The sequence below is a fragment of the Phalaenopsis equestris genome, unplaced genomic scaffold, assembly GCF_001263595.1.
Source record: "Phalaenopsis equestris unplaced genomic scaffold, ASM126359v1 Scaffold001029, whole genome shotgun sequence".
NCBI classification, from domain to species: Eukaryota; Viridiplantae; Streptophyta; class Magnoliopsida; order Asparagales; family Orchidaceae; genus Phalaenopsis; species Phalaenopsis equestris.
The window spans coordinates 44,456-58,175 of NW_018165468.1; the positions used below are offsets into that span (position 1 = coordinate 44,456).

The following is a 13,720-nucleotide window of genomic DNA, read 5'->3' on the forward strand; positions in this document are numbered from 1 at the left end:
TCGGCTTCGGCAAACCATAGATCTCTTAGGCTTCGACACTCTTGGGCTTCGGCCCTCTCAGGCTTCGGCCTCTAAGGCTTCGACACTTTTGGGCTTTGACACTTTTGGGCTTCGGCCTCTCGGGCTTCGGCACTTTTGGGCTTCGATACGTTTGGGCTTCGACACTCTAAGGCTTCGGCCTTTCGGGCTTCGACATTTTTGGGCTTCGGCATTTTTTCGCTTCAGCACTTTTGGGCTTCAGCATTCTTAGACTTCGTCAATCTCAAGCTTGGGCACTCTCGGTTTCGGCAGCTTGAGGATTTTTTATCCCGACAATGTTATCAGCTTATTGTTGGTAAATTGATATTTTTTGATCAGTCAGCATCAAGTTGAGGAGGGATGTCAATCAGGAAGGAAATCAGACAGCTAAATTAAGAGTTTTCTATAATTAGAAGCTTCTTCATTTCCAATATCTTTATTGTGATTTATTTCCGTTTTAGCTGAATATTTAGATTAGAAATATGTATTATTAGGTTACCTAAAAAAGAATATGCAGGATGCTTTAGCTGAATATTTAGATTAGAAATATGTATTATTTGGTTACCTAAAAAAGAATATGCAGGATGCTTTGAACCTAAAATAGATTGTAAGATTATTATTTAATGGAATGAAAACGAAGGGAAAAGTCATCGAGCCTATTCAGATTTCAGCCTAGTTTTCTCAAAACTTTGACAAAGATAACCTAAACACGGCAATGTACTACCGCAATAACCTGTCTAAAAGGATGAATAGCTTCATTAAACTTTATAAAAATAAATGATAAATAGAGATAACCAAGAGAAAAACAAGCTGAGGTCAGAAAAAAAAAAGTGTTTATCAAAAGCCATTTAGCGTCCAACAAACTGTACAAAATCTGAGCAAACAAGAAAATATAGTGGTTAAGGTGAACAAAGGCTCACAATAGCTCAATAACAAAGAAAGTTTAAGTTCATTTTCATTTTTCCAATCGAGTTTATAAGTTTTGATATGCCCCTGATAAATCACTACTTCTGGATTAGCCCTGACTGTTTGATCAAGTGCCAAATTTCATTCTTCCTTAAAGTAATACATCTACAATCAAATAAAAAATAATCTTAAGGCTCCAATAGGAATCTAACCATCCATATAAGATTCATCCCAACGTTAGTTTCAAATCCTGAATCTTCAAACTATCCATCCATCACCCCCAAGGATATGATGATCTAGCACTACCAAAGAAGGTGAAATATCGCAATCCAAACCCCTCTAATCAACTAAATAATTTTTTTTCTAATCAAAAGCCATTCCAACATAGATCTCTGAAAAATAGGTTCCCACTATCGATTGTTCGTCTCATCAAAGTGCCAAATTATCCCTCATTCACACAAAAAATACCAAAACCCCTAGAGGGTAAGTAATAAGCCATTCTAAAACTTTTCTATTATTTGGAGAAGGCTCTTTTCAGTCATTTCCATTATTTCCTACAAATCTGATTATCAGCTTGAGCGTATTTCTAAGGAAGCACTTGCTGAGGCAGACTCAACTTTTTCTTTGGTGCATGTTATTGGACCTCATTTTCGGATGAGGTCTTCACTTCTCTTTTTAGAGCCTAAGGTCTAGCTTTAGGCTTCTCTTGTTTGACCCTTTCAAATTTCCTCACTATGATCAATTTCCAAAACGTTAGATCGCGAACCAAAACTTTGACGATAATTAAATTTAACACATTTTTGACCCGATCATCAGAAAGTCACCCGAATGACTCAAATGATGAAACAGACGTCCAGAAGGTCAATTTCACCTAGAGAGGACGTTTGTTGAGCTAAAGTTTCACATGCAAGATTTAAAAACATAAATTATCATTTTTGTGCTCGATCGTCGAAACGCTCGTCCGTACGACCCCGGATGACAAAACGGACCGCGCCGACACGTCTGGAACATCGACTTTAGCTTGGAAAGACACTCATATTGTTGTGGTTCCACACTCGCGCGAATTGCACGTATATCGATGCAAGTTTTCTTTAATTGACGGGGCACGGGTTCGGGTTCAGCCCGGGCTCAATTCGCGGGCTCAATTCGAGGCTCAATTCGAGCTCAACACAGGCTGAACACAAGCCAGGATTATTTTGAATTTCAATCTTTTAAAATTCAAATTTTACCGTCTAATCTCATCTTAATTAAATTTGATTAGGGGTTAATATTTACCTAACATAACTGTCCCTGTATGGAAGGCATTCAATAGCCCGCTCCCTACAACGGCTATTGCTCCCGCCGCCTATTTCTTTCTCCCGCTCGAGGCCTTGGCTGGTTTTCCTCAGCCTTTCCGGAACGCTTGCTCTTCCTGTTTCTGCTCGATCTCGACAGAGATCGCCTCCCTGCTCGCACTCCCCGGCTCCTCCCTCTCGTGCGCGACAGACGAGCTGCTCGATCCCGCCTCCCGCACGATCGCCCGCTCCTCCCTCTCGAACACGACAGAAAGCCGCTCGATCCGTCTCCCTCGCCGAAGCCTTAGCTCTTCTTCTGCGAACGGATCCGCGCACCCCTCCGCAACTCTCTCGCTGGTCTCTTTCTTCCTCGCGCTCGGGATTCATCGGCTTCTCTTCCTCGTTCGACTGAGGCTGCTCGTATCCTCCGCCTCACACAGCTACAACTCCTTTCGAAGAATTTCCTGTCAGGTATTTTATTTTTTTTTATTTTCTTGTCTTTTTGTTCCTTCTTAAAGGTTTCTTGATCTTATTAAAATTTGGTAGTGTGTTTATGTGATGGAATTGTGAAGTTTTCCAGTGAGATGCTTTTCTTGACTCTGGTGGAATTCAAATTACTCCAGATGGATGGAATTAAGGAAAGTCATATAGTTATTAGAGATGTGCATGATGTTTGCATGATGTTTGCTTTCATTTACTTGCTTTCATTTACATTTCTTGATCATGGATGTTCTTTATCTTTAAAATTGAATTCCATGCGAAACACAGATTACTTCCTTCATTGCTTTTAAAGAAACTTCTGGAAAAAAAAAAAATAAAGTCTTCGACCCTCTTTATCTCCTTATTTCATTTACAGAAATCAAGATTGACGTTGCATAATGGAAATGGCCTGTTCTCGATTCTATTCAGTTTTAAACGTTATCATTAGCAGATATTGGTGTTATCCTTAACAGTGATTGACCCCTTTAAACTGATCTAAGGCCTCATAGCTTGACGAAATTATTTTTAGCTATTTAAAGTATATGTTAACTGTTTTTGAGGTGATTTAGAGCACATGTTTTGAGGTGATTTGGAGGATTTTTCGCTGCAGTTTTTGGGGAGTCTTTTAATGTACCGTTTCGGGATGGTTTATCATTGTTTTGGAGGATGTTGTGTTCCATTTAAATGTCGTTTGAGATTTCCAATCACTGCAGGAGTGCTGCGAGGTGCTGAATTTAATGATTTGGAGTGCCATAAGTGTTGTAGGAGTGCTGCGAGGTGCTGAAATTAATGATTTGGAGTGCCATAAGTGTTGTAGGAAGGCTGCGAGGTGCTGAAATTAATAATTTGTGTCATAAGTGTTGTAGGAATGCTGCGAGGAGCTGAAATTAATGATTTGGAGTGTCATAAGTGTTGTAGGAGTGCTGCGAGGTGCTGAAATTAATGATTTGGAGTGTCATAAGTGTTGTAGGAGTGCTGCGAGGTGCTGAAATTAATAATTTTTGTGCCATAAGTGTCGTACGAGGTGCTGAAATTAATAATTTTTGTGCCATAAGTGATGTAGGAGTGCTGCGAGGTGCTGAAATTAATGATTTCTGTGCCATAAGTGCTGCAGGAGTGTTGTGAGGTGCTGAAATTAATGATTTGGAGTGCTAGTCGTTGCCCAGTGCTGAAATTAATGATTTGGAGTGCTAGTTGTTGCTCAGTGTCGTAGAAAGCACTGTAGGGTGTTGTCCAATGTTTCTACTTACTGTCTAGTGTCGTAGGAAATTGTAGGACCGCTGTCCAATGCTTCTAATTGCTGCCCCGAGCAGTAAGAGCTGTAGGATCGTTGTACAATGATTCTAGTTGCTGCCCACCTCTGTTTGGGTTCGTAGGAAGCTGTATAGGTGCTGCCCTTTACTGTTTGGGTTTATAGGAACTCATACACGTGCTATTCGAAATTCCTAGCTGCTGTTCGGAGTCGTAGTATCACCGTACACATTTGCTAGTTGCTTACCGGAGCCGTAGGAGATCGTAGGATCACCATACTAGCTTCAAGGACTTTGGAGCGAACTGCAAGTGGAGGTGGTCGCCATTCTACAACAGCAGAATGAGTCTACACCAACTAAACTTTCCTAGTTTAGTTGTTGTAATTACGCAGGGACATTTTATTTGTTGTTGTTTCTTTATTGCAATTACTCTTGCTCTAACACATTATGCAGGTACTGAATACAATCTTACTTTCAAAACAAAATGATTTTTCAAAATTAAACAACATTTTCAAAACAAAAAAAAACAAAACATAACACGTTCTTTTGAACTAACGGGAGTCCCTCGGAGGAGGTAACCCACGGTTGCTAACGAGATCTTCCCGGTTTAAATGAGTTTCACAACTCGTTTAAACTAAGTAAGTTCAAAAGAAAATAGTGATACCGGAACCATGGAACCGTGGGATCCTAACCGGTGTCGCTCTAATCAACTTGAACCCCCCTAATGACAACCAAACTGAGACACTGAAACACACATGGTAAAACTGTTTGAGCTTTAGAGTTTAGGACTGTTACTGCGACGAGGAACTCGGAGCAACTTCGTGGGCAGCACGGCAAGGAGTTTGAAGCGAACTACAAGTGGAGGTGGGCGTCATTCAACAACAGCAGAATGAGTCTACACCAACTAAACTTTCCTAGTTTAAACAACCTATAGGACTTTGAGGTAGCTCGCCTAGAGCGACGTAAAACCTCACCCTCTTTTAGGCCCCTGCACAACTATGTTGTGCAGCGTAAGTCCTTACTCGCCTTAGGTTCCTAGATTATCATCTAGAATGACGTAAAACCTCTTATCTCGTGGGCTATTTGCATAACCAGTTATTATACAAATGTAAGTCTCAAATAATGAAATTTATAAGATTCAACATTCAAATAAAATCTTCTCTAAAGCACAACCACACATTAGGATAGCTTGGGAAGTCACTGCGGGTTCCCCTCAGAATCTTTCTGTGACATCCCCTACCTTTTACTTCTTTTGTACTCCTGAAAGGATTGTTCTTATTTGAGCAATTCCCACTTGTTTTTCCACATCCTACCTTGAAAACCTGAACTTTGAATTCGTGAAGACTAGAACCACTGATCATTATCGAGAGTTTTCTCAAGTGATTCCCGTCACTTGAGATGTAATTAACTATAGGGGCTTGCCTCTATAGGGAACTTGGAACCCAAATAAAATAAACCCAATTTAATCTTTGTATTAAATAAGAGAATTTGTCGGTCACATATAAAATGTTCGTAGACCAAATGGATGTCACAAACCTCATAGTTTGTATGATTGGGTCCATTGTCGCGGGGTATACTTATCTTTCGAGAAGTTATATCATCTGTGGTACCGGGCACAATTATACAAATTATTGGGCAAATGAGATTCAGTCGGTCTCATTTTTTTTTCAAAATTAAAATACACTATTTTCATAAAATTATATACCTTTTAGGTTACATTAAATCATCTACTTTTCAAAACTATAAAAAATACTTTTCAAAATCAAAAAGTTGACCGACAAATGTGTGCAAGAAGCACGTAATCACAGTGAATGACAGAACCTAATGAACTCTACTGAGGTCAAATGGTTTCAGCATACAATACTTTGACAACATCAAGTGAAAACTTCTCCACTCTTATTGATTAATCACAATTTTATGAAATTCAAAACTTTGGCGCCATCATTGTTGTATTTTCTTTCTTCTCTTATATAAACTTTTTGGTGAACATCATTCTCGATTCTAATATCACTTATAATAGACAATTTTCTCCCTAAGTATAGGTCTAATACGATTCGATCACAAAATTGGCATGTTTTTCCAGAAAAATTAGAGCAAACATAATATTTCTTCAAGAAATCAAACAACGCAACAAGAAAACAAAGATAAACACCTACAATTCAAGAGGTAGGCGGTCTCTCTCAATTCCTACAATTTGAGAGGTAAAAAATCTCTCCCAAAATCAAGATTTAAAGACTCACAACTCAATCTCATACATAAAAACTAACCCTAGACATAAAAAGCATATTTATACCCAACAATAATAATAAAAGACTAAATTGTCCTTAGGCGTACGAAAGACAAATTTGCCCTTAGGCTTGGCACTCTCAATTCTACTTAAATAACATAGCATACTTAAATGAACCAACAAACATTAATAATGTACTTGTATTACTTATAAGGTTACATAATTAATGAAATATATTAATAAAATTCATCGTATTTGTTATCATGTAATTAGTTTAGATGGAGCTTCATGTGACTGCCATGCATCACTTGATGGTATGAATTTAGTCTCCCTTGCAGGTAAAATTAGTCAAACAAGCCAGAAGTGAAACTTAACAAGATAAGTTAGTCTGTGATTTAGAGATAAGTTAGTCTGTGACACCTCTGCCTTGTTTGACTAAATTTACCTATAGGTGAGATTAAATCAGTCTAACCCTCACAACACTTGGGCTTGTAAGCACAAAAAAATCTAGGGAGAAGTACAGGAGAAAAAAATACTTCACTAAGAAAGAGTGATTACCACAATTGAATGCCTAGGAACCTTGGATGATTTTTGCATGGATCCAAATGAGGGGGAGGGACTTCTATTTATAGACCTCTCTAAGCCTAAGGGAACTTTCTAGATTACATTAGAATACATAATCTTCTAAATAGTTCTACATTGTTCTTTACATATACAAGCTTCCAAAACTTCCCAGAATATTCTAGAGTTCTCTTGAAGTTTGTTTCTTTCAGCATATTTCTGGTATTATGTGAAACCTTCTAAAATTTCTTAGAATATTCTCCATTTTTCTAGTTTTTTTCTAGAATGTCATGGAATCTTCTAGAGTCCCTTAAATTGCGCTCTATATTTTGGCCTTCTCTAGAATCTTCATTCCTCATGGTTAACTTGTCAATTATTCTTAAAGATGGGAGAGCTCCCCCATTTAAGCTCACAATGCCCTCATTGCGGCATCCACTTAAACTGACAGTTTTTTCTTTTTTCATGAGTCTTCATGTCTCATTTTCTTGTCTATCCACTTCTTCATTCTTCTTGCAGCCTTATGTAATAAAGCTTGAGCTAACTTTTTCTACTTGTTCCAGGATTTGGCGAATTTGAAGAAGTTTGGGCTTTCTTTGTCATACCTAATTGAAGCAAAGAGGGGTACCATACAACAAGGTTTCATGGCTAGCGGCTCAATCCCTGGTTCCAGCTAGGCCAGTTGATCTATCTTCCTCTTTGGTGGTAGTTTGTTTGGTAATTCTGGTGGAGAAACAAATTTATATTCATCAAGCAATGCACCACTTCACTTAACATGTCATCTTGGGGCTTTTCTTCTTCACTAGACTCATGCAGACTAGCCAAGTAGCTCTCCTTATCTCGTTGGATGCCCTTCTTGAATTGAATGGGCGATAGCATTTTGGCTTCTTGCTTGCAAGTTCTTGTTGTCGGTACTAGGCAAGCTTGGTGCCCTTCATGATGCACATGCTATTGGCAAAACGTATTGGGAACATCTTGTTTGCTCCAAGAGGTTTAACCCTAGAACAACTTTAAAATCATCTAGTGAAATGAAAAAAAAAATCTGAAGTACCTGACCACGTTCCAATACTAGTCTTTACTCCACTGGATATTCCATTGATTAGTCTTACCGCTAAACTGAACACCTTGATGGAACCTCCTCCTTTAGTCATCTCCAAACCCAATCTTTTTGCTTCTTCGACGGAGATCAAGTTGAGAGAAGCACCCGTGTCCACCATTGTTCTTGTGGTCTTCTCGCTTATTACACTCCACAAAGAGTAACCCCTTTGCTTGGGGTTTTGTTGGATTTTGTATCTCATACAGCAATTGTATACCCTACTTGTGTCGTCATATCACCACCTTATTCCTCCTGATGGCTAGCAAGGAGAGCGTTTAGAGTCACCCCTTTGCTTGGGGTTTTGTTGGATTTTGTATCTCATTCAGCAATTGTATACCCTACTTGTGTTGTCATATCACCACCTTATTCCACCTGATGGCTAGCAAGGAGAGCGTTTAGAGTTTTCTTCTGAGGGTAATCTTTTGTTCAATGAGATCCACAAAAAAAAAACAGTTTTTGTGTGGTTTAGTTTTGTTTTTATTAGGCTTCCCTTTGCCTTTTGCCTTAGATGAGGTCAATTTTTGGTGGGTCTTTTCCTTGTGTTGATCTTTATCTTCCCCACCTTTGACATAGGTACTCCTCTTATCTTTAAGCGTAGACTCTTTTGAGTGATTAATTAGGTTTTCGACGACCGCGACGGCAGTGGCAAGATCTTGCACTCCGCACTTCCTAAGCTCAGTCTTCACCCACTGTTGAAGTTTATCTATAACGTTGAAAAAAGCATCCTTATCAGACATGTCGGGAATTTTAAGGACCAGGCTAGCAAACTCCTTAATATATTCCCTAATCGATCCTGTTTGTTTGAGCTTTCGAAACCGGGCTCTAGCCTCATCCTCTACGTTCTCTGGGTAGAATTGCCTCTTTAGCTCCCTTTTGAAGTCGTCAAAGGTGGATATGATGCACATGTCTTTCTCGATGTCTCTTCATCTTCTTCTCCACCACAATATATTAATGTATGAGAAATAAAAGAGTGAAAAATTGAAATCTTGCATCTTCACCTGTAATTTCCATCGCTCCAAAGTATTGCTCAAGCCTCCATAAGAAATTATTCACTTCCTTCACGTTGTGAGCTCCTCCAAAACACTTAGGTTTTGGAACCTCAATGCACTTAGCTTCGAAAGTATGGTGGTTGGTGGATGCCACTAGTGCTCTCTTGCATAAAGTTATGTCTCCAAGCAAATCCTCCAAGCTAGCATGTATGTTGTTCATCTCTTCCTCATGAGATCGAAGTTCCCCCATCAAGTCCTCCTTGGTGGATGCCACTAGTGCTCTCTTGCATAAAGTTGTCTCCAAGCAAATCCTCCAAGCTAGCACGTATGTTGTTCATCTCTTCGTCATGAGATCGAAGTTCCCCCATCAAGTCCTCTCGCTTCTTTGTCATTTGGTCTTAAGGATTCCTCCAGTTGGAGTATAATACCTTTGATCGTTAAATGGATGGTGATGTCCTCCTCGAGTCCATCCGCCTTTTAGCCAAGATCCTCTATATGGGCCTCCATGTCATTCATTGCCTCCTCCACTCGAGCAAGGCGCGAACCAAAGCCATGAATGATCTCCTTCGACCTCTCATGTGGTTTAGATGCAGCCAGATCTCTTTGCTCCTGACGACCTCGCCCTTGTTGAGATGATTCCACAACAGTGGCTTCAGGCTCCATTAAGTGCTCTTTAACGCTCTTTATTATACGTTCGACCAATGCTCTAATACCAACTGTCATGAACTAACTTATCTCAAGTCACCCGTGCAGCCTCAGCGCTCTACCTCGACACTAAATCAGACTAACTCTCACAACGCTTAAGCTTGTAAGCACAAAACATTCTAATAAGAAGAGTAGAGAGAAGTATTGGAAAAAGGAAATACTTCACTAAAAATGAGTGGTTACAACACTTAAATGCTTCGAAACCTTGAATGGTTCTTGGATGGATCCAAATGAGGGGAGAGACTTCCATTTATAGTCCTCCCCAAGCCTAAGGGAACTTTCTGGCTAAGGGAACTTTCTAGATTACATTAGAATATACTATCTTCTAGATAGTTTTACATTGCTCTTTACATGTATATGTTTCGAGAACTTTCCAGAATATTCTATAGTTTTCTTGAAGCTTTCTTCTTTCAGCATATTTCTGGAATTATGTGAAAACTTTGAATTATGTGAAAGCTTTTAGAATTCCTTGAAATATTCTCCTTCTTTCTAGTTTTTCTAGAATGTCGTAAAATCTTTTAGAGGCCCTTTGATTGCTCTCTACATTCTAGTTTTCTCTAGAGTTTTTTTTCTCATTGTTAGTTTGTCAATTATTCTTGAAATAAGCGAAGTGTGACAATATGCTGATATAAAAAATGTCGAGCCAACACAAGCTTAGATAAACCTAGTGGCGCACCATATGTAAAAGTGCAAAGATGACTTCTAGCTCCATGCATGTAATCCTACAACGACCTTATCTATCAGTAACCTTTCACCTAGATTAATTCCAAATAAAATCATAATAAAACCATCTAGCCAAAACGTTAGTTCACCGTATCCTGCTAAAAAGATGCAGGTTCATGTCTAAGAAGTCAGTTTCCAGCAATCAAACTAAAAAATGTTCCCAAAAATAAAATGAAGTCCATTATTCATGGACAGAATGTTTATGCATTGTGATTCAATTAAGGATATAAAATTTTTTTGTGCCATCTAATGTTACGCCATGAAGCACGCCCTTTATGTTGATGATAAAAAACCATGAGATAGTCACGCCAAACTTCAACTAATTTGTCCAATCTGGACATGCGTTGCGTGAGGACCAGAAGTCGAGTAAAACAAAAGTTGTGTGAACAATAATCAACCCTAGAATTGCCTTAGAATCACTAAAAGAAATAATAGATCAATCAATTCCCAAGCTTATACACTGAAACTACATGCATTTATAAGCTTAGGTAAGAAAAATGCAAGTTAATTTGTAATCACAAAATTAGTCTCTACATAAGCATCCTGCAAATATGAAATCTCAGCAAGATTGAGGAAAAGAATGACAAGTCCTCAAACAACTCTTTCTTCAACGTATCAATAATCTATTTTTGGCCGCTAGTTATGGACAATAGGCTAGTACTAAAGTCGGGAAAGAAATGAAAAGTACATAGAAAAATATACTTGATATTTTTTTTTACCGGAAAAATATTTTGTGCTGATAATCTCAGGAAATTATTATCTCATTAGATGGATATATTATGCAAGCTAAATTATACTTTCATTAGGATCACCTCTAGGCTTGACAGACAAAACTGGGCCACAAGCGAAAGAGTATTAAACAATGTGATTCATGTCAGCATGAGCCATGATGGAAGCAAACATGATCTGCGCTAACCAATCAGTTTGTCTCCTACATTGACATCCAGATCTATGAAAACTATTTAGCATTAGTTGTACATTGCAAACATAATATAAGCCTTCAGATATTAAAGGAAGGCAATAGATATCCAGGTTAATAGACGATAGAGTTTTCTGAAAAATAATGAATCCAACAGTAAAACCTGCACAAATTCATCAATGCATTTGTATACATCAAAAATGTTTAAACAAAATTTTAAAAAATACATCAAAAATTTTTATCAAGACTACGTAAAAAAAATAATAACTAAAAAACTTTTAAAACAAGATTACATATAGAACTGCAGAAACTCAATTCACATACCATCTTGACATTTGTAGACGGATTGTAGGGGTGAAGAACGCCTTGATTTCTCAATGTGATCATCTGAAAACTTTAATTCCTTAATTTTCTTCTGAATAAGTACTAAGAGAATTAGCAGTAAGAGAACTGCCACCGTAATAACCACAACCCCAACTGCTGGAATTAGCGTCAGCAGGTATGAATGATGATGTTTCTTGAGAGGCGTGCCAGTTACATTGGTTTGGTTTTGACCTGTGCTTTGAATAGATAGTGGGCTTTGCGGGGAAGTAGGCGGAATCAATTGAGAACTTAATCCTAAAGGGGATCAAGCAAACCATTGGCAAGATTAGAAAACTAGAACATCAGCAAAAACATGAGAGAAAACTATAACCAGGCAAGTAGGCGGTGACACTTGAGAAGATGATCCAAGATGGTTACCAGCTGAAACATGACCAATGATTAAAAACAGAACCAGCAACAAAATATAAGAAAAATCTCCGACCATTTAAACATTTACATTCAAGAGATCCTTTGATTTATTGAGTCTATAAAATAGCTAAACAAGGTGCAAGGTGTGGCATATGAAAGAAGGGAATCTAACATGTATTCACGGTGGACTAAGAAACTTTGTGATTTAGAAAATTTTATTCAACTGGTGTGTTGTATGTCATCCAACTACATTTTGTTGGTTATCCAGCGCCATGTCATGTTGTAGATGATGAAGGCAATGCACCCTCACTCCGACAACACAAGACATGATAAATAAATACATAAACTTGTTTAATGCTCACAAAAGAAAGATTTGTATACAAATAATATATATAACAAAATAAACTAAATAGCAACAAGCTTTTATCCTGCTAAGTAGGGTCGGCTACATGAATCCATTTTCTCTTATAGAGTGCCATATTTTCATTTAATTCTAATATATTAAGATCATTTTTTAAACAATATGCCCAATTATTTTTAAGTCTACCTATGTCTTCTTAACATAAGTCGAATTTAAAATATCTACTCTCTTAACCGGATCACTCTCTTAACATATCTACTCTCTTAACCGGATCATCAGATGGTCGACGTTTTATGTGACCAAACAATCTAAGATGGCTCTCTCTAATCCTGTCTGCTACTAGAGCTACACCAACCCTATCATAGATAAATTCATTTCGCATTTTATCTCAAAGTGTCAAGCCACTCATCCACCTAAGCATTATCATCTTACCAACGCTTAACTTTGTTTTATGTTTCTCTTTTAAGGGCCTACATGTTCCACCATAAAGCATTGCAAGTCTCACCACCATCTTATAAAACTTTTCTTCAAGTTTAAGTGGTACTTTTCTATCACACAATAGGCCCAATGCATTCCTCCACATCAACCAACCAACTTGAATTCTACTAATAACATCCCTATCTATATCTCTAGCTAATAACATCCCTATCTATATCACTATCACTTTGAACAGTTGTTGACCTCATTTTTCTGAGGATTTTTCTTCCTCTTCATAGAGCCTAGCATCTAGCCTTAGGATTTTCTATTGACCATCATAGAGGTCTAGTGATGAGACCCACACCTCTTAGAAATTCAAGCCACTTCCTGATTCTCTTGTGGTGTCTCGCATGGGTGATCTCAAACCATCATCATTTGGTCGAGTGGTTAAGGATCATCATGCGGAGGCCCAAAGAGAGATCCTGTAGCGTTTAAAAGCCTTAGGACACCCACAAAGACCTTAGTATATTCGCACACATAAATACCACAATTCGCGCCACCTACACCTGTAAAAACTTCACAATTAATTGGAACATAATTCAATTTTTTAAATAACCGATAAAGAACCTGAAATTTGAAGACAAATCGAATTTGACGCATTTTTTACCCGATCGTCGACGAGATTGTCCGGACGATACCATATGACGAAACGGATTGCGTTAGTGCGTCTGAGATGTTGGTTTTACCTAAAAATGACACTCATATTGTTATAATTCCGCACACGAGCAAATCACACACAAAGCAATGAATTCGTTAAAACGAATTTGAATGATGAAACGGACTGCGCCGGCACGTCCGGAGTGTCAATTTTACACAGGAAGGATACCCACTTTGTTAGGGGCACAAATAAATCGCACGTTAATTAATATACTTAAATAAAATAATATAATAAAATAAAAAATAATAATAAAAATAAAAGAAATCTTTATTTTAAACCTTATTTCACCTAAACCGAGCTAGTCTCCCACCCTTCTTCCCAGTCGCGGCTCGATCGAAGGCCAGCCA

At 38.1% G+C, this 13,720-nt stretch overlaps 1 protein-coding gene across 1 annotated transcript in view; it reads right to left on the reverse strand.

Annotated features, from left to right (window-relative positions):
• Positions 1–13,720, reverse strand: part of LOC110032797 (probable receptor-like protein kinase At1g49730) — a gene marked incomplete at its 3' end in the record, with an annotated part of 106,327 nt that overhangs the window by 43,787 nt on the left and 48,820 nt on the right. The window contains exon 3 of the mRNA XM_020736552.1: positions 11,470–11,763. Within this exon, the coding sequence (XP_020592211.1) occupies positions 11,470–11,763 (294 nt within the window). The remainder of the gene's footprint in view (positions 1–11,469; positions 11,764–13,720) is intronic.